The 23,166-nt window shown below is 36.8% G+C and overlaps 2 protein-coding genes across 5 annotated transcripts in view; both read left to right on the forward strand.

Moving 5' to 3' along the window:
• Positions 1 to 11,664: 11,664 nt before the first annotated feature.
• On the forward strand, positions 11,665 to 14,062 carry Mlc1 (Myosin light chain alkali). 2 transcript variants are annotated; one of them, XM_065225819.1, is made up of 6 exons: positions 11,666 to 11,769; positions 11,950 to 11,980; positions 12,358 to 12,666; positions 12,728 to 12,814; positions 13,013 to 13,123; positions 13,735 to 14,062. In XM_065225819.1, the coding sequence occupies exons 1-5, from the start codon at positions 11,767 to 11,769 to the stop codon at positions 13,060 to 13,062; spliced, it is 480 nt and encodes a 159-aa protein (XP_065081891.1). In that variant the 5' UTR covers positions 11,666 to 11,766; the 3' UTR covers positions 13,063 to 13,123; positions 13,735 to 14,062. The 2 variants fall into 2 exon arrangements, with proteins under 2 accessions (XP_065081892.1, XP_065081891.1); XM_065225820.1 differs by lacking the exon at positions 13,013 to 13,123 and having other exon boundaries at positions 11,665 to 11,769.
• A 3,513-nt stretch (positions 14,063 to 17,575) lies between these two features.
• Positions 17,576 to 23,166, forward strand: part of tau (microtubule-associated protein tau) — an 85,204-nt gene continuing 79,613 nt past the window's right edge. For all 3 annotated transcript variants that reach the window (XR_010517787.1, XM_065225822.1, XM_065225821.1), the window contains exon 1: positions 17,576 to 18,274. Coding sequence is in view for 2 of the 3 variants with exons in the window: in XM_065225822.1 (XP_065081894.1) it covers positions 18,187 to 18,274 (88 nt within the window). In the remaining variant the exon portion in view is untranslated. The remainder of the gene's footprint in view (positions 18,275 to 23,166) is intronic.

Genomic DNA, 23,166 nt, shown 5'->3' on the forward strand with positions numbered 1-23,166 from the left:
AATAAGTGTACCGAAGACACCAAGATGATTAGACGTAGACTCGCAATTTTATCACACTTTTTAATAAGTGAAAACGCGCTTATTAACCCAATTTGGTGTGATATGCTATACTTTTGCTTTCAAATCTACGGGTCGTGTCTTGGATACAACCTCTTACTTTTTTCTTTTTTTTTTGAGAAAATGGATGTAAATATTTATAGCATTCGTTCTTATGGTTTGATTAACTTTTCCCAGTACGTATTCTCGATCCATTTTTGAATATGCCACATGTCTCGATTATCTTGAAACGCTTCCCACCGCGACCAGGGTGGTTATTTCGTAATAATGATACGTACAATATTTAATTTATTCTTTCAACTTTTGAGCGCAACCAGGCGGAGGGGTTCGTATAATTTGTGCTAGTACGTGTAGATTTTGTATTAATACAAAATCCACACGTAAATACTAGCACAAATTGTAGGAACCCGTCGTTGATTATTATGAATAAGGCAAAGAGGAATGTTGGTCATTGAATAAAACGAAGAGGTTTTCGGTTATCATCATACCATACACCATCCACAAAATTATTTTTGTTGATTGGGTACCAGCTGTTACTTGATAGTTAGCGTACCATTTTTGCAATCTTAAATTGTTTGGCAATCTATGTCCAGTGAAATCTAGAAGATGTCCAACCCAAATGAATTTCTACCTTATTTTGCTAAGCAAAAGCTTGCTGAGCCACCGACAGCAGAACAGTTCTCATATAGAATTTGTTTAACTGGTACTTCTACACTGCACGATGGGAATTTGTTTTCAACTAAGGAATTTAATTTAATATCTATAAGTTCCACTGAATAGGATTGGATATTTATACATCAAAAGATAGTTTTTTTTAAATGAGAAATCGAATGCCTGGGTAGATTCTCACGACAGGAATCATTTTTGGGTAGTTTGTGGGTGAAAATATGTGTTAAGTTCGATATCCTTCGATCGAAGGGCGCCCTTAAGTCAATCACAATCGGGTTCATTAGCGACAAAATCAAACCCTGGTCTATACTTTTCAACTACTGAACAACGGATAGAAGATTACTAATTACATAGAAAACAAACTCATTTTTTTCTTGTTTCAAGATCATCCTCGGTGGAGCAACCGAGTTTTGTAACTGTGGGTTTTTGCATTCCCAATAAATACGTACGTGTAACTATCAACAGGGCGTAAAACGTAAGAAGGACCAAGATTAGTCCTTTGAATACTGAAAAATTCTGTTCCCGTAGTTTGAAGTAGTCACTTAATAAATAATGAGCAATTTACAAAACTTCTGCGTTTGATATTTTTTGCATGGGTGCGTATGCCAACTCCAAGCAATACATAAATAATCAACGCACGATTTGAGATTTTTTATCATATGTATTTCACGAGTTGATCAATGGTGCTTATAATGTGGCTTCATTCAGTCATCCCAGATCGTCACCGGCTCAACAATCAAGCAACAACCCAACTTTGGCACACTATTGTTTTGGAACTGTGCCCAATTCTAGACATCATCTCAGTCGTTTTAATGAAATTCGATTTATCTTCATTTCAGCTGACAAAAGTCAGATTTTTAGGCAGACATACTGAATAAAAAAAAAACGAACGCAAACCTGTTGAATTTGTTCAACCAGGCAAACTGTTGAATACCGACGCAACAAATGCTCGATGTGCCTTCCACGCTCGGACCGTTGGTTGGAGTATTGAGGTTAAATTTAGTTTGATAGCTCGTTTGTGTTTTGCTTTTCGGATTTATTTTTATCGTCATTTGGGTGGAAATGGGAAAACTTGCCCGACTAGCAAGTACTCATGCACATGCTCGGCTCACACAGGAACCGTTGGTTGGCACTCGGTGAAAAATAAAACAATCAGAAAAGGTTTAACGATTCGTTTTCCTCCAACTGGTTCTGGGCGTATTTTATGTATGAGATTCCATCTGGTTGCAAACCTGGTCGACCTCTTGCTGTGAGAAATGTTAATATCTCTAATGGAATTTTAGATCCAACAGTGTACACTAATATTGGTGTCTTGCAGTAGTCCTAACTCACACGCAAATCGAAGCCATGGTGCAATTTTTTTTTTACTAAAGTGTTAATTTTAGATTTCTCCGACGCAATTTTTCGCTGTGTGCGATGCGGTGTGCCTGTTAATGAATCATGTGTCAAAAATCTTTGTACCTGACGTCACGCAAAGTATTTTACTTATCTGATGGTGGACTTTCTTGGTTCCGATTACGTCTTTTGGGAGCGACGTTAAGAGGTCATGTAAAAATATTATTGAAATTTTGATGACTGACCTTGTAACTTCACATGCTAAAAGAGTGAAATATTGACGATAGAACTTGAGCTGTAGGAAATGGATGAGCTGAACTGAGACTTGTTGCTAGAAAATTGATCTAATTATTCTGCCTTGAATATTCTAGCCTCTTATCAGAATAGTTCACCTTTATGATAAGAACCTCTTATAACGAAAAAAAAACCTTCATGAGAGAACAAGATTGATGTTTAAACTAGTAATATGATTTAAGTTGAAAAATATTGTCTAAAAAATCGTAATTATCAATTGGCAGTTGAGTTTTAATTCCACAGGTATGTTTAGATCCCTGATGATTATTGATGTAGAAAACAAGTATTAGCAATATATTTAAATCTATGTAATTTTAAGCTGATTATTAATAAGTAATGTATTCACGTAATTTATGAATGAGTTTTAACTTCTATTGTTGAAATAAATCCAACGGATCTGGTTCAGATGCGTACTGAATTTTCTTTCTGAAATAATGACCCCTGAACTAACAATAATCTACCGACACTTGGCAAACTCCATATGACAGAATATCGTACATTTCAGATGTTACAGTAGATACATAGAGTCCGGCTTCCACTGAATCACCAAACAGCGCATGTTACATTCGGAGCTATTTTTATCTGCAGACTTTAAAATTTCGTACACCTATCGGTATGGTCTGACACCGAACTGCTGCCTCCCACAACCACAAATTTGGTATGCTGTAGGAGATAGTCACAGCTTGCTTACGAACACATTCTTAGTGAAATGAATTTTTGCCGGGTGGAAAATGTGTGGGCTGAAAATGAAAAACAGAACTTAGACAAATTGATTTGAACGAATCTGAACCCATGGTGCATATGCTGAAATACCAAATTCTTTTCAATTTTATTAATTCTGATGCTATCTGATTTAGGTGATGGTATAACTGAAACGATTGCATGGTGCTGTGTTTTTGTTTTTTTTTTTCTTATTTCAGTCGCATGACAATAGCTGCTCAAAAGTTTAATATCTTTTAAGGATTTCTTTGATTCATGGTCCAGTAACACATTCTGGAAGCTTGAACTAGGTTGAACACACAAGCATAGTCCACTTCGAAACGAGGCATACATTTTCGGTTATTACAGGACTCCTAGGGGAAAGATTTGAAAACTCTAAACATGTTCACAACAACAATTTTTTATATTAGTAGTTTATATGCAAGAAAGGTTGCTCCGACTATCTTCGCAAAAAATAATAATAACTGAATTTGTTTACTGAAACGCTATTTTTTACATCTTCAATACATATTAAATCAGTTCATTGCCAGATTCACCAAATTTTGATATCTTTATTGCACTTTATTAACAATGAAATGTTCGTTTAGGGAGTCAAGAAACAAAAATTTATTTTGATTTTAAATATATTTTTATGGGAAATAAGCATTTGATAACCAGGTATTTTTAAGAGCTGTCCCTTCACGAAAATTAAGATACTTTTAAGTTTCACAAATGAATTTAAGAAGGCCCATGTGTCTCACGCTAAAGTTTTCGAGTTCAAATCTCATCCCGGACAAGTCACAAACGTCAAGAAATGTGTTAAAGTGACTCTTTATATCTAAAAAAAAAAGAAATTTCAATCATTTTGATACATGAGATTAGATTGTTTCAAATCGGTCCACAATCAGCAAAGTTAAAACTGTTTCCAGATGCGTTGTCGCGCGTCGAATGGTTAATAATGGGCAGCTATGTAAACGAATCATTATAACGATTAAATGCTCCTTAAACTGAAATGGTACCTACAAGTACGTGAAGTACCAATGGTAAACATTGTCCAATCGTTTGCCAGAAAAAATAATAATAATTTTACAAATGCATTTTGGTCATACCACATAGCATTGGGCTACACTTTTCAAAAATATTTCTACTTAAGAGCAATAGGCGTTAACGAATAATAAAAATCTCAAGAAGTTTAAGCGTATAGTAATAATTCTGTGCATGTTTTCGAGTGATGTTTGGTGGAACTTTTATTAAATTTTTCATCAAAGTTTGAATATTTTTGTCCTGAATATGAATTTGATTACATAGTCAACATTTAATTATCTCGAGGTAAGAGCTCAATTCTTGGTTGAAATATGCTGCCGCCGTGTAACAGCAAAGTTACGTATACGCTACTATGGCCAATTTTTTTTTTAATTTTTAAATTCAGTTCATCAAACAGCACAAATCTATCTATCTATCTATATATATATATATAAATGAATTTCTGTCTGTATATCTGACCCTTATAGACTCGGAAACTACTGAACCGATCGGCGTGAAAATTTGTATGCAAGGGTTTTTGGGGCCGGGAAAGGTTTTTATGATGGTTTGAGACCCCTCCCCCATATGCAAGGGGGGGGGGGCTCCCATACAAATGAAACAGAAATTTATGTATAACTCGAGAACTAATCAAGCAAATGGAACCAAATTTGGTATATGGAGGTATAAGGAGATGGTAATAAGAGAGGAGGGGAGGGACTACGTACAATATAGTTTGCTTTTTTTAATCGGCGCATAAACTCAAGCTAATATTGAATCGCGAGCAAGGCCGGGCACACTCAGCTAGTCTATATATATAAAAATGAATTTCTGTCTGTCTGTCTGAAACTTATAGACTCCGAAACTACTAAACCGATCGGAGTGGAAATTTGTATGCAGGGGTATTTGGGGCCGGGAAAGGATCTTATTATGTTTTGAGACCCCTCCCCCTTATGTAAGGGGATCCCATACAAATGAAACATAAATTTCTGCATAACTCGAGAACTAATCAAGCAAATTGAACCAAATTTGGCATGTGGAGGTATGCCCCTTAGATAAGAGGGGGGGGGGGGTGCTACGTCCAATATAGTATGCTATTTTTTAATCGGCGCATAAACTCAAGCTAATATTGAATCGCGAGCAAGGCCGGCTAGTAACAAATAACTTCTACGAACATCACTTTGTTAAAAGTGAGTTCGATTTTTTCCTGACATCTTCTTGCATGAGACTGTCAATTAGGATTATAATTACCGATTGAAATCAAACTGCAGTGCCACTTTACCTATTTATAATGCTTGAACAATAAAAGGCTACAACTGAACAAGTTTGATTTTGGCGCTTACGTAAAATTGCTGGTGCACGGCAGCTTCATTGATATCCTCTATTTTTATCAGATGTATTAAATTTTTACTAGCATATTCTAGAACAGATAAAATTAAATCAATATCCACTTTGGATTCTAACAGCTGTTGCGCTTGTTGTAGGAGTTGTGGTGTATTCTAAATACCAATACTTGTATACATAACGTGAATCATCTATAAACTAAATAATAATTAAACAGTGCATTTTTAATTATGTACTCAGGAGACATAATTAAAAATGCACTGTTTAATTATTATAAGTTTGTATTCAAATGTGTTTTTTTAGAATATAGGATTTTGAGATGATTTAGTGATTACGTATAACATATTTCTATTATTTTGGCTCTGATGCACTGTTGCGATTATGTATACAACATACATCATTTATGCAAATAGCAGCTCTCATTATCACTGAAAGTTGTCTTATGGTAAAAATGTCTAAAACTACCTGTTTGGATTTTTGTCCTGTATTCTCATAAATTAAATACACTGTGCGGCGCATAGTGGTGCCAGGTTGAAGGCACGATTTATGATTTGCGCTGAAATAGCTGTTTGTTGAAGTTTGACGCCTTTAGGACTTTTGTTGGTATGCAAAACTCAATCTCAGTTCCTGGATTATTCCCTCTTAGTAGATAAGATGGGAAATTTATTTGTTGTAAAAAATGAGGTAGAGGCTTGTTGTGTTCAGCAAAGTTGTAAAGGGCGTTAATATAAACTTGATCCCCTATTTTGACTTTGGATATATCTCAGCAAAAACATCGAAACATTTCGCACAAGCTCGCTGGAAAATATCTTTTGTAAGTTTATAAATATTTAAAAGCCTCCAAGCTGATGTATACATTCTCTAAACTACGGTTTTCTTTGAAGACATCCATTGTTTAAAGGAGAGTAGACTCAAGGGCTTTTGCCAGTCTTATGAATTATGAATTGTTATGATATTTATTGAAATATTAGTTTTGGGACACATCTTGAGAACGAATGTGTCAGTGCAGTTTCGAACCCCTTTGGATACGGTTGTGTTTTAAGTTTGTTCTCTGTTTTGTGCGTGCTTTCACTTTCATAGTATTCAGCTGCATTTGCCGGATTTACGCTGGCACTCTGCCTCCCGGACGGTTATACATGTGTGATTGGTGGTTTTCTCGCTTTCCGAGAAGTTTTAGAGTCGTGAAAGAAAACATGATTCATCATGTTTGCAAGGATCAGAAAATTTGGCGCTATCTACGTTGTTTGATTTTTTCTCCCGGACCAGAAATTTGTGGCATCGCGAGTAATAATTTTAATTTCAGTTTATAATATTGGTTCGTTCGCAACTATTTTTGAAAAAAAAATAAGTTTTTTCGATCTAAAGTGTACCACAAAATTGCCCATCGATTCCTTTTTTGCCGTTCGACGACGACGGGTGTGGATCCGTCTCTTTGCACGCCTGTGTTTTTTTTTGTAACTAGCTGTTGTAAGTGTGCCTGCGAATTGTATTGCCTCCTGGGTCGCCGGTTCACCGTGTTCGGATGTCACACCTCAAACTTTACCGTATATTATTACGGTACAGGGCTAGAAGTTATCCACACAAACTTCAAAGGCCAGCGCAGTATGAGTTAGAATCCAAATCAGCTCAAATGTTTGGAGAATTATGAGGACCTGATTTGAACTCGATTGAGCTTGGTGGACCAAAAATGATATTGTGAACCACTCTAATATGCATATATACTACCTACATTAAATATAAAAATAATATACTCCTAAGGACACGTAAATAAAACCGTTCCGGTATTCGTAAACAACAAATCACGAAAGCATGAACTGCTAGTTCGTTTGAATTCATGACTTAGTTCCCGTAAACGTGATTGAGTAAATAACATTTTCATGAAATAAATCCCAAATCCATGAACTTAAGTCACGCCTGTTCAGCGCGACCATCGATTTCATAACGCTACAGAAAACACAAAATAAAATCATGATTTCGTGATCCATGAACCCATAAGTGTGATTTTCGTTCCTGAAATCGTGAACTTGGATCACATGCAATGCTGCAGCTGTCATTTTCAGTAGTTGTTGATTTTATCCTTATAGAGTGCTCGGATCCGTCTCGATTATTAGTGAGTGAGCTGAGCCATATCATCAGAATGGTGGTCCGGCACAATGGCAGTGGCTGGTATCATACTGGCCGTCCTAGAAGAAAAAGAATCCCTGAACGCATCCGGTGTTCTTGCTCCCGCCGCTCCGATGGAAGTCGAAGGTGGTGTTGATTTTTTGAGCTGAAAACTCGACTGAGTTTGAGCTGAAAACTCGAGTGTGTTCATTCCATCTGCTGGACAGATATCTGCTGCCAGTTTGGGATGCGGGTAAAACCTGCATCAAGGCTTCCGTTGTTTTCATTCCACTTCCTCACTCCATTTAAAATATTGGTAATTATAATGAAGTTGACATTTTGCAGTCCATGAACCATGTTCCCGTTTTCGAGAACAAGGTTTACGGTATCAATCACAACGCATGAACATAAATCACGTTTGCCAGAACTAGATCATGATTTTCCGAACAGAGTTCACGATTCTATGACTTTTGTTGCCTTTGCAGACGTTACGTTTATTTTGTGGAACAATGTTCACGATTTCATGATTTTTATTCATGGTGTACTTTCGTAAACGAAAAATATACTTGTTCCGAAAATCGTGACTGGAGGTTGACGAATTTCGGAACGGATTTTTTCCCGTGGATGTAAAAAATATAATATATAACGCGTTTCCTGCATCTAGTTTCGATATCAGGCTTTGTTTTTCCCTGATTAGTTTTCCGTCGATCTTAAAGGGTGTCCACGATGAAATTGCCACACTATGAAATTGCTCTAACTTTTTAACCGTTGGGTAGAATTTAATGAAAATTTGGGTGGATTTAGTTCATAGTGCATTATTTACATCCTGCAAGTTTTATAGTCCTGTGATCAAAACTCGCGGAAATGGAGTCGAAAGAACAGCTCGTGCGTGATAAAATCTTGCGCATTCATCACGAGAACAAGGATCTCTCGCATCGTTCCATCGCTAAAACGTTAGGATTCGTGAATTCCACGGTGTCGCAAGTGATTAAGCGGTTCGAGGAACGGTTGACCACCGATCGGAAGCCCAGAAATGAAGGAAAAAGTATTCCGTACAACACCAAAAATCACAACTGCGTAGTTGGGGCCTTCAACCGAAATCCGAACGCCTCCGTTAGGGATGTGGCTAAGAAGCTGCACCTAAGCCGAAGTTTTGTCCAGAAGGCCAAAACTAAGGCTGGGCTTCGAACGTTCAAGGTACAAAAGGCCCCTAATCGCGACGAGAAGCAGAACAAGTCCGCCAAAACCCGTGCCAGGAAGTTGTACCTCAACATGCTGACGAAAGTTGAATGCTGCATCATGGACGACGAAACATATGTGAAGGCCGACTTCAAACAGATCCCCGGCAACCTGTTTTTCACGGCCAAGGATAAGTTCAGCGTTCCGGAGCATGTCCGCACTCAGAAGATGTCCAAATTTGCGAAAAAATTCCTGGTTTGGCAAGCCATCTGCACGTGCGGGAAGCGGAGTGCACCTTTCGTGACCCAGGACACGATGAACGGACAGGTGTACATAAAAGAGTGCCTCCAGAAGCGGCTGCTTCCTCTCCTGAAGGCTCACAACGTCCCAACAATCTTCTGGCCGGATTTGGCCTCATGCCACTACTCCAAGGACGTGCTGAAGTGGTATGCGGACAATAAGGTCTATTTCGTGCCGAAAATGTTCAACCCTCCCAACACTCCGGAGCTCCGCCCCATCGAGAAGTACTGGGCGATTATGAAGCAGCACCTTCTTAAACGACCTAAGGTAGTGAAGACAGTCGAGGAACTGAAGAAAGTATGGGTATATGCAAAAAACGGTTGATTCACAGGTTGTGCAGAATCTTATGGTCGGGGTTAAGGCCAAGGTGCGGGCATTTGCGTATGGACTGTAAATAAAATACGAGTAAATGGTAAAATGAAGATTAATAGTTATTTCTCAATCCCTGAAAATTTGATGGCAATCGGATGAAAACTCGAATTTTGCGAATCAATTTTGTGTGTGGCAATTTCATCGTGGACACCCTTTATTTTTCGTACTGACTACCGATGCTACCAACGTTCCCACACCTGTCGACCCATCAACTCATAGACCGGGGACCAACGGATTTACTTCGGATTAGGGCCTGGGTTCAATCCCAGTCAGCGCCGTCTGGATTTTCTGAGGCATACAATCTCTGATTACGCCTGCCTTTGGATGGGAAGTAAAGCCGTTGGTCCCCGGTCCATGAGTTGATGGGTCGATAGGTAGGATCCAGACTTATTTCTGACAGACCAGGAATCAATTTTGACCAAAAACCTTCTCGAAAATTCGAAAGATCAACAACAGAGGGATTTTTGAAAATTATAGTTTATTTTCGAAGTGTTAAATTTTAGTGACAATTCACCAAATGAAACACAGCCTCAGTACGGAAAACATGATCGATGGAAAACAAACTAAGATTAAAAATCCAGCAAAAATCAGATACTTATTTCGATTACAATTAGTTAGGTTGGTTCCAATTATACACGTTGTAGTTTCATTTTTTATAAGTCTTTAGTGGCAATGACACTGATGGAGACTGCACATTGTAATCGAAATACGTATCTGTCGTGGATATGAAAATTAATTAAGTGAAATTAAATGGAAAATAAACTTGTTTGCTGTTTTATTAAGTATTCCGCTAACAACCTAATTTCACTACTTCAATCCATACAAATGTGAAGCAGAGTTCTATCCATGTTTCAAACCCACTCAGAAATAAAACAGAATAGTCCAGCAGTTGCAAATATGATGCTCGAATAATGGAACTGCAACTCAAAATTGCGAGGGATGTATTTCTGTTCTAGTCAAATTGAAACGGTCGGTATAAAATACAACAGCATTGCGAATGGCTCAATGATCCGTGATTGATCAAATAGAATCAAAATTGGAATAAACTTGATCAATTTTAACTTTTCAGCGACTGAACCTAGTATCGGTGCAAGATTTTATATTTTATCATTAGCACTTTTTAAACTACTTGTGACTGATGAGTTTGTAGCCTTCAGCGTGGATGGATGGATGGATGTTAACCACACCACCCCGGCCCGGTGTACAAATTTGTGGACTGTCGACTGTAGAAAGAGATGCCAAAATATGAGTAACTGTCGTTCTGTATGTAGCTAATAGCTGGAATCCACTGATTTGGAGCTGACGAATTAAAGAAGTGACGTAGGTATTTTAGAGTATGTCTGAGTCATTGGAAAGTCATGTATGTCTGAATTATGGAAAGTTGATCAATCGAACATTACACCATGGAGCAGGTGTAAAAAAACAGCAGGAGTACAGGAGCGTGATAAAAAAATCTATCATGCGGTTTGAGACTCAGTTTTTTTTTCAGCTTTTAAAAAGAGTTTTTTTTCTATCATGATGGAAAAATATCCAAATAGTTAGTCAATAACATTATAGGAATTGGCATAATACTTTAAATATTTAATCTGGAATTGCAATTATTTTGAAAAAAAAAAACTAGTTTTAAAGATTATGATTTCAACTCAGATAATCGGTGAAGTTATCTTAGTCCTTCAATATCAAGCATTCATAGAAAGGACTAAAAATGTAAATGATTATGACTTTTTGTAACCGTAATGTAACAGTATTGGCAGAAAAAGGATTAAAAGATTAAAAAGTTCTCAATGAATCATGGCACGGTTAATAAAATAATAAGAAAAGGATGAATTGTTTTAGCGCAAATAATCAAATAACACGCGCTGACGACAATCAACAAACATAGCATACTGTTAGTATTGTACATTATTCGTATTATGTGTAAAAATAGGCCGCTATCGTAATGTAAACGAAACCAGCGGAAAAATTTGCTCCAGACATGGGAAAACGCGTTGCCTTCCCTGCCGTAGGAGTAAAAATACGACTGAGCAGAAAAGTGGAAACCACCTCGAAAACTGGTAAGCAAACGAGGACAAACCTATACCTGATAGCGTGTGCTCGGGTGGGGGAAATCGTTTTGGCTCGTGCTAGGACCCCAGTCAGTAGACCTGGCGAAAAAAAAAACCCCTAGCCATCGAATTGAATGAAAAATGTTGGAGCACCAGCTACTGCGCATGATCATCTCGGTGGATCTGCGGCCGAGGAACGGTCATCGTGCGCGCTCTCAAGGTTTCCTGCGCCAAATTTGACTTCGTACTAGCCAAATATAACTCGTACTTGTTTCACTACGTCGTGAGCCGTGATTGAGAATCGTTCCTCAGTTGAGTCTACGGCGATCCGCGAGATACACAAGTCACAATGGTGAGTGCTCCCAGTGGAACTAAGGGAAATTTTGTGCATAGGATTTTGATGAAATTTTGGTACCAAGTGATAAAAGGCAAAAGATGTTCATAACTGTGAACTAGTTTTGTGAAAATTTATAAATCATTATTGAAATGGCTGAAATTCTAATGGATTTTCTCCGGTTATACCTTCTTTCAGGCAGCAGATCTGAAAGACGTTGAAATTGAGAGTAAGTATATAGAGCGGTGATAACTGAATTGAATTTTGAAATGGAAAAGTGATTTAGTTAACTGAAGTGCAGAAACAAAGTTTAAAATAAGGTCCAAGAAGATCTATTCAAAGTCAGATTAATTACCAGTGTAGAATCACGTTTCGGGAATTTTCGATCCTATGACGCAATGGTGAATGGTGGTTTAAATCAGCTTAGTGAACCTACACTGGTGTGTTAGTATTAGAACAAGATGAATCTAAAAATAGCTCAGTACGAAAAAGGAGCGATCCGATGTGAAATTTTTTTGCTGTCTTCATGTTTGCTGAATCATGTTTTCCAGAGTGTGAAAAACTGAAGTATACTTAACTAACATAACGTTTCGTGAATTTCTGCAGAGGCTCAGTTTGTCTTTTCCGTTTACGATTGGGATGGCAGCAACAGCATTGATGCCTTCGATGTCGGAAACGCTCTGCGTGCCCTTAATCTGAACCCAACTCTGGATCTCATCGGCAAAATGGGTGGAACCCAGAAACGCGGTGAGAAGCGAGTTAAGTTCGATGAATTCCTCCCCATCTACGCCCAAGTCAAGAAGGAAAAGGACATGGGATGCTACGAGGACTTCCTCGAGTGTCTGAAGCTGTACGACAAAGAAGAAAACGGCACCATGCTGTTGGCTGAATTGCAGCACAGTTTAATTGCCTTGGGTATGCACCAGTGAACCAAATGGTAAAGAATCCTTTCTAACCATATATTTTCATATATCAGGTGAAAGATTGAGCGACGATGAGCTTGACGCTGTCTTCAAGGATTGCATGGACCCCGAGGACGATGACGGTAACATCCCATATGCACGTAAGTATCGTTGAAAGTTTATGCTCAAATCTATTTCAGTAAATAATTCTGATCTCAATGATGTTTAATATCTTCCAAATATTGCATTTGTTATAAATTATATTTTTATGATATCTTTCATGTGTATCTACCGTAATTGTTCAACCATCCTTTGTGTTCCCGAATTATGTATTCTGTGTTGACAATTTGTGATAACAGCCTTCCTCAAGAAGATGATGGATAACATGGTCGTCATCAACCACAAGTAAACATTTGAACGAACATCATTCAATAACTAAATTTACCAACATGTAATATGTAAGAGTATTCGTAAGTATATTTCAATAATTACTACACATTAAGCTCCGCTAGCAGTCATATTTGCATACATTCCGTTCTACATCCTCAATTTTTCCTTTATGAAAAAAAAATCATATAATTAGAATGTTGCGAGCACCTCATCATTCCTCATGATTCATGCGTCATGAAGTAGGTTTCTGTGACCACACTTTTCCTTTCACTATTTTACACGCTTTTCGATGGATCAGCTATTTTCAGCACATGGCACCGAGCGAAAATTGAAATGAAAATATGCTCACTCATACGGTGATTTCACGCATCGAAATTTATTTTTAGACATTAGTGGGCCGAAAGCCGGTGACTTACGAAACTTGTTGACTTGTTTTCACATTCCTACCAACCGGGCTTTTAATATTTGTAGTGACATAACCCTCGTTTACCTACTTTTTGTACATGTTTCTATTATGTCAATTATAATTCAAGCTAGAGATTCATACAATGTTACATCCTTATCATGAAGGCGTTTTTTATATGAAAGGCTCCAGTCTGAAAATAGCATAACCCTCAATTTGCTTATGCTTTGCGTTTACTATTTAATTATTCAATCAAACTAATGATTCTACCTTTATTCTATTTTACAGCATTTCTTCAGAGATTGTGTGACCACAAACCATGATTACATCTATTTTTGCAATTACTACTGATTGTAGAATTTGTTATGATGGTTATATAATTTGTTGAAAACAAAAATAAAACAACGTTAAAAGAACAACCAACGTCCAGGGAAAATAACGAAACAACATCGACAAAATATAAACAAGAAAACAACAGCGTTTTATCAACATCAGCACGTTAACAAAACTGATAATTTATAATGACATCTAGTATGGGAGCGGTTATTATTAATTTCTTTTTTTAAGTTTTTAATAAAAGTATATGTATAAAGAGATTATATAATCCCTGGCAGTATTCATTTGACTTGATATTGGAAAATATCACCATCCTTTCCCCTCTAGTACTCCTGCGCTTTATCGTCTAAAAAGTGATTTTAATTAACACTGATAAATGCTCGCATGATTTGTTTACCAGAATCATGAGGAAGATGATGATTTGAATATATATTTTTAGTTTTGTACCTATTTGTTTTCGTTAATTTAAAAATAAAAATACAATGGAAACTCTTATAAAAGGCGAGCTGCTTCTTTATCTGAGCAAATTTGATCAGCTGGGTATGGATACCCTTCTGTTCGTTTGAGTTAATCGTTATTTATATAGAGGGGCTGTCCGCAAAACACGTAAACCTAGATCCTTAAAGATGGTATTTAATATATTTTTTTTAACAAACATTCATGTTTACCCTATATCAGAAGTTTGATTCATCTTCCTCTTTTATCTTGAAACGTATTCCAACTGTAGCTTTAAGCATGCTCTCAAAATATTGTTTTTTGATTACGAATGAATGGAAAGTTTTCTAAGCCAGCAAAAAATCGTCGGAATGGGTGGATTTTTACGCTTCTATAGCGAGCGTTTCGCTTGCTCTCAAATTATTGTTCTTTGAAGCATTTTCACAGTTGACAGCTTTCTATGCCAACCAATGCATGCATTTGTATATTATGTGGCAAGCAAAATGATACTGTATGTTCAGGAAAGTCGAGACAATTTCTAACCCGAAAGATTATCTAGACCAGCAAGGGAATCGAACCCACTTCCTTCAGCTTGATAATACCGTGCCTTAACTGACTAGGCAATCTGAGGCTCCTCCAAGAAGACAAATAAAAATTTTGAAATTTTGGCTCCTCAGTGCTCAAACGGTTCCAAAATGAGTTCTGATCATCGTTCCAACATTTGAACTTATTTTATTAAAAAAACTGATTTAGCGCAAGCCATATGAAGTTTGTACGGAAGAGACCACTTTTTTACTGTCGGACAAAATGGGCCGAATGGTCTCAGCATTTTATGAAATGTTGCCCACATCTAGAGTTTATGAATTAAAGAAAAGTTTAAAAAAATTCTGGGTTGTTAATTTTTCCGTAAAATTCCAGTTGAAGTACTACTTTCAAAATTCATAACTCATGAGGAATGTTGTGAAGTGAAATGATAAGAAAATTATCGCAGTATGCCATAAAAATATAATCTAAAAAATGGGAAGGAAAATCGCATGGAAATTTTAAAAAAATTAATGTCATGGTAGTTAATAGTGGTCATAACTCAAAACTGGTAACCGACATTACTTTAAAATTGTCACCAGTGAAAGATTAGAAGTATTGAAGCATGAAAAAAAAATCATTTGAAACATTTTCACTGCTCTGACAATGGTTTTTCCTGATTTTCCTTCCACCTTGAAAATTTTGGCTGAGATAATTTCCTTTTAACATTACTACAAAACGTTCTTTCTACAATGGGTGATAAATTATGAATTTTAGTGAAGGCCGGGCAAATCCGACAACTTTAACTAAAATTTTCCTGGAAAATTAATTGCCCTAAATTTATATAATTTGTTGAAAACAAAAATAAAACAACCTTAAAAAAACGACCAACGTCCAGGAAAAATAATGAAACAACATCGACAAAATATAAACAAGAAAACAACAGCGTTTTATCAACATCAGCACGTTAATTTGTTCGTTTTTGTTCATAAAATCATAAACGCTACCTGTGGGCAAAAATTCATAAAATTCTGAAAATTTCGGCCCAAACTAGTCCGACAGTAAAAAAAATATCCTGTGTATCTTCTTGGTTCACCTTCTTCTTTTTTATATTTGTACGTTGGACTTGTGCTTGTAGATCTCTATTGGTGTTTCAGGCACGTGGAATTTGGCAGAATAATCATGACCAGTATATAGAATAAGTAATATCTAATTTCAAAAAATAAACACAATTGACACCGTGTCCTCAACCAGAGGCTATTCAGACTGACTAGACAACGGACAGTATACAACACCCAGTAGGAAAATTTCCTTTTACCGAAAGTTCCACCGGATAGAGCGGGAATCTACCCCCATATCGCGGCACATACAATACGCCTGAACAAAGGGTGACATCGCTAACAGCTCGATCTCGAAGCCATTTGATGTGCAAACTAGAAATTTCCTACAAGAATAATTCAACTTTCTTTCATAGCAATATGGTAAATTGTTTGTGGACTAACAGTTTCCAACCGAATTAAATAAAAAAAATTAGGCAAATCAGAACGCGATCATGAAAACTCGCGCTCTGTTCACCAGAACATTCCCAATTTACGTTGCATTCGTATTGTTTATTAGGGATGGTCAAAGATTATGAGCCAAACAATATGCATTGAAACATTTTTAGATTATAATTTTTATAGATTGCTGAGATAATTTCCTTATCATTTCACTGCAAAATTTGTATCTACGATTGGTTCATGAGTTACGAATTTTCAAAGTTCTTGTTGTCTAGGAAAAACAATAGCCAGGCATTTAATAGGCATTAGATGATTCAGAAAATATCGAACTTTCAAAATCCAATAAAAATATGAACCGTGGACATTTCGTACCGCACGTTTCGTTGTTTTGTTGTTTAAAAATGGTTGGTCGTTGGAAGCATCTATTCTAGAAAGCTTTAGCGATGCTCCATTTGAGCACTAAGTCTCATCCTAGTCCTATACGGTTATAGAGCCATAACTCGCTTTCTGAAAAGAGAAGAACGAATGAAAACGAAGTGGGAAAAGGGAAATGAATCCCTAGTCCTAAGAAAACCGGATCTCATATCAATTGGCAAATTGAGATTAGGTCCAGAGTTCGGTTGATATTACACCACCTTAACGCCCTCTGGAGAGGTAATATACCCGCGTTATGGATACGGTTTACAAGGATTGAAACACCTGGTGGCCAGGTACCCACTGAAGTGGTGGAGGTGTGGCATCTGCTAGCATGTCAAAACATCATGTAGACGTTCGCAACACCCCACACGACTTCTACATGATGTTTTGACATGTTGCATGATTTCACATCGACGCCACACCAGTGGGCGACCGGCTTACGGCAGTGAACAATATTGCACCATTATAAGCCATGTGACTCCATTTAGTGAAAATATAAAAAGGAGCACTACGATTAAACCAACTCAAACTTGAGCTTTGGAAAAACTTTTCTACTTTAAGGAAAACCGCCGTTTCCCTCGGTTCATTAGTATACTCCCAGATTGAGTAAAATTTGCATCGATTTTTCTCATATTAGAGCAGATTTTTGAGGAAAAACGAGGAAATTTTACGGAAAGTTAATGAGTAACCTCCGTATATGCCATTTTGAGAGAAAAAACACCATGTTTTGAGTGATCTCATCGGCCGTGTAGTTTACCGCTGCACTTGCAGCATTCACAGACGGCGCGGAACATCACTTTCAAGCTTTCTCTATTTTGACCAAGTGGTGCCACCTGTGAAAATCCTCCTCCATTTTTGGCGCGCATGCGTTGAATGGCGCAAAAGTGTAAGTCAGCAGAGAAACAAAAATTCCCTCACTCAAAACGGTTACGGCAGTTTTTCTCTATGAACGCCTAAATCTGTTATCATCTCTTTCCCTATCACTATCCGACGACACAAACGATCGGACGCGATAATTTGCTGTGCAGTATAAACAAAAAAGATAGGTGCGTCCACATAGGCTTCATCCGCCGTGAAACTTATAAGCAGAAAGGAAGCTCAGTTCAATTAGATACTCGCATCCATCCGATCCAATCTCGTGAAGCTGTGGGTGACACTTGTTGTGCAAACTGTAGTGAATATTCGCGAATCTTCATTACCTCCCGAGCGCTTTGATGAGTGAAAATATTGAATATTTTTTTCTCAGTGCTAAAAGTGTTTAAAAATAGTTGAAAGTGTGGTCATCTTTGTTATTGTGGAGCAGCTGAGCGAGTGTGATTGGCGTTAATATATTCCGAAAAAGGTGGCAATTAGTCGTTTGAATTGAAACCCCGTCAAAGGCGCAGTTTAATTGTTCTGGAAAAGAGTGGTGCAAAAAGCGCAGTTTCCATTCTAGTGCAGAATCCTATTCTTTGTGTGCTGAATTCAGAGTAGCGAAAAAAGGATACGTGAATAAAAGGAGCTTGAAGGGAGCGCTTTAGAAACAACCAAGATGGCGACGGTCGCCGAGAGCACAGCATCAACGTCGGAAAAGCAGACACTAGCGGATGGTGTGATTCCACGGCATAGGCAAAGCACAGGTATTACCTACATTTATTACATTATTCGTGTTTTGTTTTCAAATGTTTACGTTTGCACTAACCGTCTTTAAGCTCTTCCGGTATTGATTCATGATTCCTGATGAAAAGAAAAGGATGCTGGTATATCTTGAAAATTCCACATCCACCTCCATTATATCAGTTTTAATAAAGATAACCAAAACCCTCGTAGAACATTAAATGTTGGACTGGAGATAGTATATGTGATGTGACATAAACAATGGTGATTATTGATTTAAATTTCAATCGATTTCGGCGTTTGATAACTAGGGACAGTGGAAATTCGCGGCAAAAAAAGCCAAATTTCGCGGTCGAGAAATGTTAAAATCTTGAAATTTCGTAGTGATTCCGCGGCAATATTTGATCTCAGAAAAAAAAAATTATTGAACAATCATTTACCAAGAATAACAACAACTTAACCAAAATCACGTGATTTGTTTAGTTTGGTTGACTTGTTGATTTTATCACAAAGTTCTAGCAACGAATGGCTTTTAAACTGCTCGAATGAATTAATCGGCTATGCACTATTTAAGTGATATAAAATACATTTTTATTTATGTTATATCCTAAAAAAAAAGAAATAAATTTGGAAAAGAATGATTAAAATATGTAAATTAGGATATGGGCAATTAGAGGACCACTAGGGGGCAACAATTTAATTTTAAACTGGTAACTCGTATTTAACTACAATTTTAAACTGATGAACAAAGTGTTTCATTGATCAAAAAACACAACGTCAACGGTTTCATATTGTCGCATTATCAACCACTATAGCTTTTTGTTGGATTTAAATAATAATAATAATAAAAAAAAGAAATGCAATTAACATTTCCTCTCTATCGCACATCGCATTTTTTGGAATGAACTACTTCCCAATCACACATCAATTTGTCATCGATATCAGATCGATGTTAGAATAGCTAATACTTAATAAGAACTGTTCAAGTTATAGACGCAAACTTTCAGTCACAACTTTTTTATTTGACTTTTTGATTAATGCTTTCTTGAGCAAGTTTTATGCTATACTAAGAACAAATTAAAAATATTTTCGAAGCAGCATGTAATTTTTATGAAATTTTGAATGATATGTGCTCTGTTATGCAAGCTATTTTACAATTGTGTCAAGTCAGATATATTTTTTTAATTTCTGCTGTTCTAAGAGATGATACACACCAACTAAAAAAATATCAATTTTGTCGAATACAGTGTTTGCACGATTTTGCATAATTTTCGATGTCTTTTTTTTTGTCCCACGTTTACAGTTTTGTAAAATTGACAATAATATCTCAAAAATTCGGATACTTCCAAATACCGTAAGTTTAAGCTGTTGAATGACAGTTTTCATTTTATTTGAATTGAATATACACATTTTTTATTCCTTTATTTGGAAGGTTCAATCGTGTTAGCTTTACGGAGCCGATAATTCATTGTTCTTATTTGTAACAACATTCACTTAATTCTATGTCTAGTAGGAGTTAGGCCGAATACTCGCGGCTTATCCGAGGTTAGACGGGTACATTGTCCAAGGATAGGACCATGGAAGGAACTTGGAGGTGGGGTTTTGTTGTCTCATCCGAGATTTGTCGCCAGTATGAAGGGTAGTGCGGTTCTACATTCGTCTGGAGTTCAACCGGCTGGGCGACGATGAGACAAACAAAAACTTTTTAAGAGATACAAAAGACATAGAAATTAACTTATTATACTAGACATTTGCAGGAATACATAAATCGACTGCATTTCCCAACACGTCTCTGATAGGAACCGTACATTGCCAAACTGCGAGGTCGATGTCATCATAATCGTTTCCACACCGACATATGTTGCTGTCCACGAGGTTTATTCATGGAGGTGCGCATCTAACGAGTAGTAGTTGGACATAAATCTACTCAACACGCGAAAGAAGTCACGACTTAAGATCAAGCCTTTAAAATTTGCTCTCGAAGAAACAGAATATACACATACAAATACATAACAATAATTTCTTTCTGACTATTAACTATGTAAAAATACTCTTTATCACATTTTGAAATCTAATTAAATGATCTGTCGAAAGAAAAGTTTTTTACCTAAAGGCTTCTACGTATGTGTTTAAAGAGGATCGCATAGAAGAAAAATAAATAAAAAAGGGTGTTTGTTTACGAGAGAAAACAAAAAGATGGTCATATGATTTTTTTGTTGGCATTTTGTAATAGCTTTTTTTGCATCGATGGTTATCTCTTAGGGTCCGTGTACATATTATCTAACGCAAAAAAGTGGATTTTTGATTACCCCCCACCCCTTGACCTAATACATGGTATTTAACACATTTCCAGACTAGCTCCACCCCATCTTGCGTTAAATAACATTTGATTGGGCCCTTATATACTTTGGATTATAATTAATTTAAATAATGCATATTATTGTTTGGATCATAATTTACACAATGCGGATACAATAAAAAATGAAAATCTACAGAAAATTGTTGATCTCCGTTTTTTAACTGTATTGCAAATAACTACAAAAATAGTTCCTATTTGACTTTCGTCATTTTCATCCAATTTCACGGTATTTCGCAGAATTTTGGAATTTTTTTGGGCCAAAGCCAAATTTTGCAAAATTTGCAGCTTTCGCGAAATCGAGAATTTGCACTGTTCCTATTGATAACGATGCAGTCAGTTTTTGTTTTCCTGTCGTGATGATTAGATTACGTTTCATTTGAATGTGAAGGTTATCTACGGTTGCACCTCTTCTACTCTCGCACGGTAAGCAACGAATTAGGTCATAATCTGTACATTATGGTGAGCATCACAAAAGTATGGCTGTTAGCACCTGATTGTAAACTCTGCTGTCGTTGTGTTTGTTTGGTATGTTTAGTAGAGTGAAGCAACGCTAGGTTATTTGACGAGAATTTCGGCTTTACAATCTGACGAATCAATAGGTATAATAAAGCTGAAAATAAAATGAAACTTTCTATCAGAATCGATTGAAATAGATTGACCTTTTTCTCATGTAATACGAACTTTGTTTGATGAACTTTCATTGGTACGCAGATACTAGAAACGCACAAAATGTACGAATCTTAATACAATTTATAAATTTGTGGTGAGGACGTAGTGGTTAACAGCCATACCTCTCACGCCAAAGCCATTCTTTTAGATATATTAGAGTTAGTTTTGATAGTATGCGATCACTAACGTATACCATTGGATTTTTAACAATTACTTTATATGTTGGGGTTTTAGAAAAAAAAAAAATCAAATATGATTTCATGGTGTACTCAACTACACGGAAACAAATCCAATCTCCGAAATGAGAAAAACGGCTCATGATTTCATGAACACAGCGTATTTTCATGTTATGAAAATACACCATGAATATAGCTATGTTTGCGTAACGCACCCAACAATTCCCGAAATTATGAATTGAATTTATTTTTTAGCTTTTAAAGCATACCTTTTCTATCCCAACTAGTTGCAAGGACGTGGCCAGGACAATCCTTAACTGTTGGAGAGGTATAATTATTTCCTATTTACTATCTGTCCAGTAATAGATTCCGACTTGCTCTTAATAGTTTTGAATTCGTACCACCTACGATATTGTACAATTTGATCAATGCTAATGCTAAAGATAATGCTAAAATTAAAATAATTTATAGTAAATGTATTTTGTGCTTACTGTAATGGTGTAACAGCCCTACACCGTTCGAAAAATTCATGTAAATTTCTGCGAGATAAAGTGCACATAAAATTAACGGCATAACTTTACGCGTTATTTCGTGTAAATTTAAGCGCAATATCGCATAAATTTGGAATATTGTATGCAAGCTTGTAAACGATTCCACTGTTTACGCCAAGTAAAGCTCAAAATTAAACGAAGGAAGATTTTACGCGATAGTTGAAATTCAGAATTTTTTTTCTGTGTACAGAATAAAATGTTTTCAGTAGACATTTAATACAAGTGAAAAGGAAACATCCAGGAGCTCATCAGCCATTATGTGACAACATCAAATATGCATAGTATTGATAATAATCTGTACCGAACGTGTTTTTTTTCTTTGATTTGTTTTCCGTCCATCTTGTTTTCCGTGCTGAGCACCAATGCTACCGACGCCAGGGAGGCAGCTCCCACTCCCACACCTGGACCCTACCTATCGACCCCTCAAACTCATGAACCGGGGACCAACGGCTTTACTTCCCTTCCGAAGGAAGGCGTGATCAGAGATGTTATACCCAGAGTTGGTAACGGTCAATTTGGTCAGTGACGTTTGACGAAAACCAAAAATAAATTGTCGCGGTACAAAAACCATCATTTCCATACATCCTTCGTCATTGACGAAGAGAAGCCGACAGTAATCCCTTTGAACAAATCCTATCGCATCTTCTACCTTCACTTCTATTTCTTGTATCATGCATGGACAAAATAAAACCCATTTTAAGTTTTTTGTGTTGCTTTCAACGATCATCATTTTTTTGTCAAACAATACCATGACTAAAACGTGCAGTTTTTAATCCTCTCCGATTAACCGACAGATCTAAGAGAGAGAACGTACTGAGCTAGTTTTTTACACGACGTAAATGAAAGAGGACTGTCTTTATACGGAATTTGTCATGTGCTGCTTGGAGTGCGTCGAAGATAGTAATACAATATTTTTCATCACTGACTTTGCTCTCTCTACGTTGATGCAAGACTGCCCTGCAAGACGTTGATGTAAGACAACCTCAGAACATCCCGGCGGTGCCGACTGGGATTGAACCCAGACCTGCTGGGGTGAGAGGTAATCACGCTTACCACTACACCACCGGCACCGCTGCCGAACGTGTTTATCACAAGCATAAAATCAGATAAAACCTCGTGAAATACATAAACCAAAAACAGTGGTTACCAGAGTGTTATGC

Source organism: Ochlerotatus camptorhynchus, unplaced genomic scaffold, assembly GCF_037179485.1.
Source record: "Ochlerotatus camptorhynchus isolate MF236.1 unplaced genomic scaffold, CSIRO-AGI_Acam_v1.1 ptg000238l, whole genome shotgun sequence".
NCBI classification, from domain to species: Eukaryota; Metazoa; Arthropoda; class Insecta; order Diptera; family Culicidae; genus Ochlerotatus; species Ochlerotatus camptorhynchus.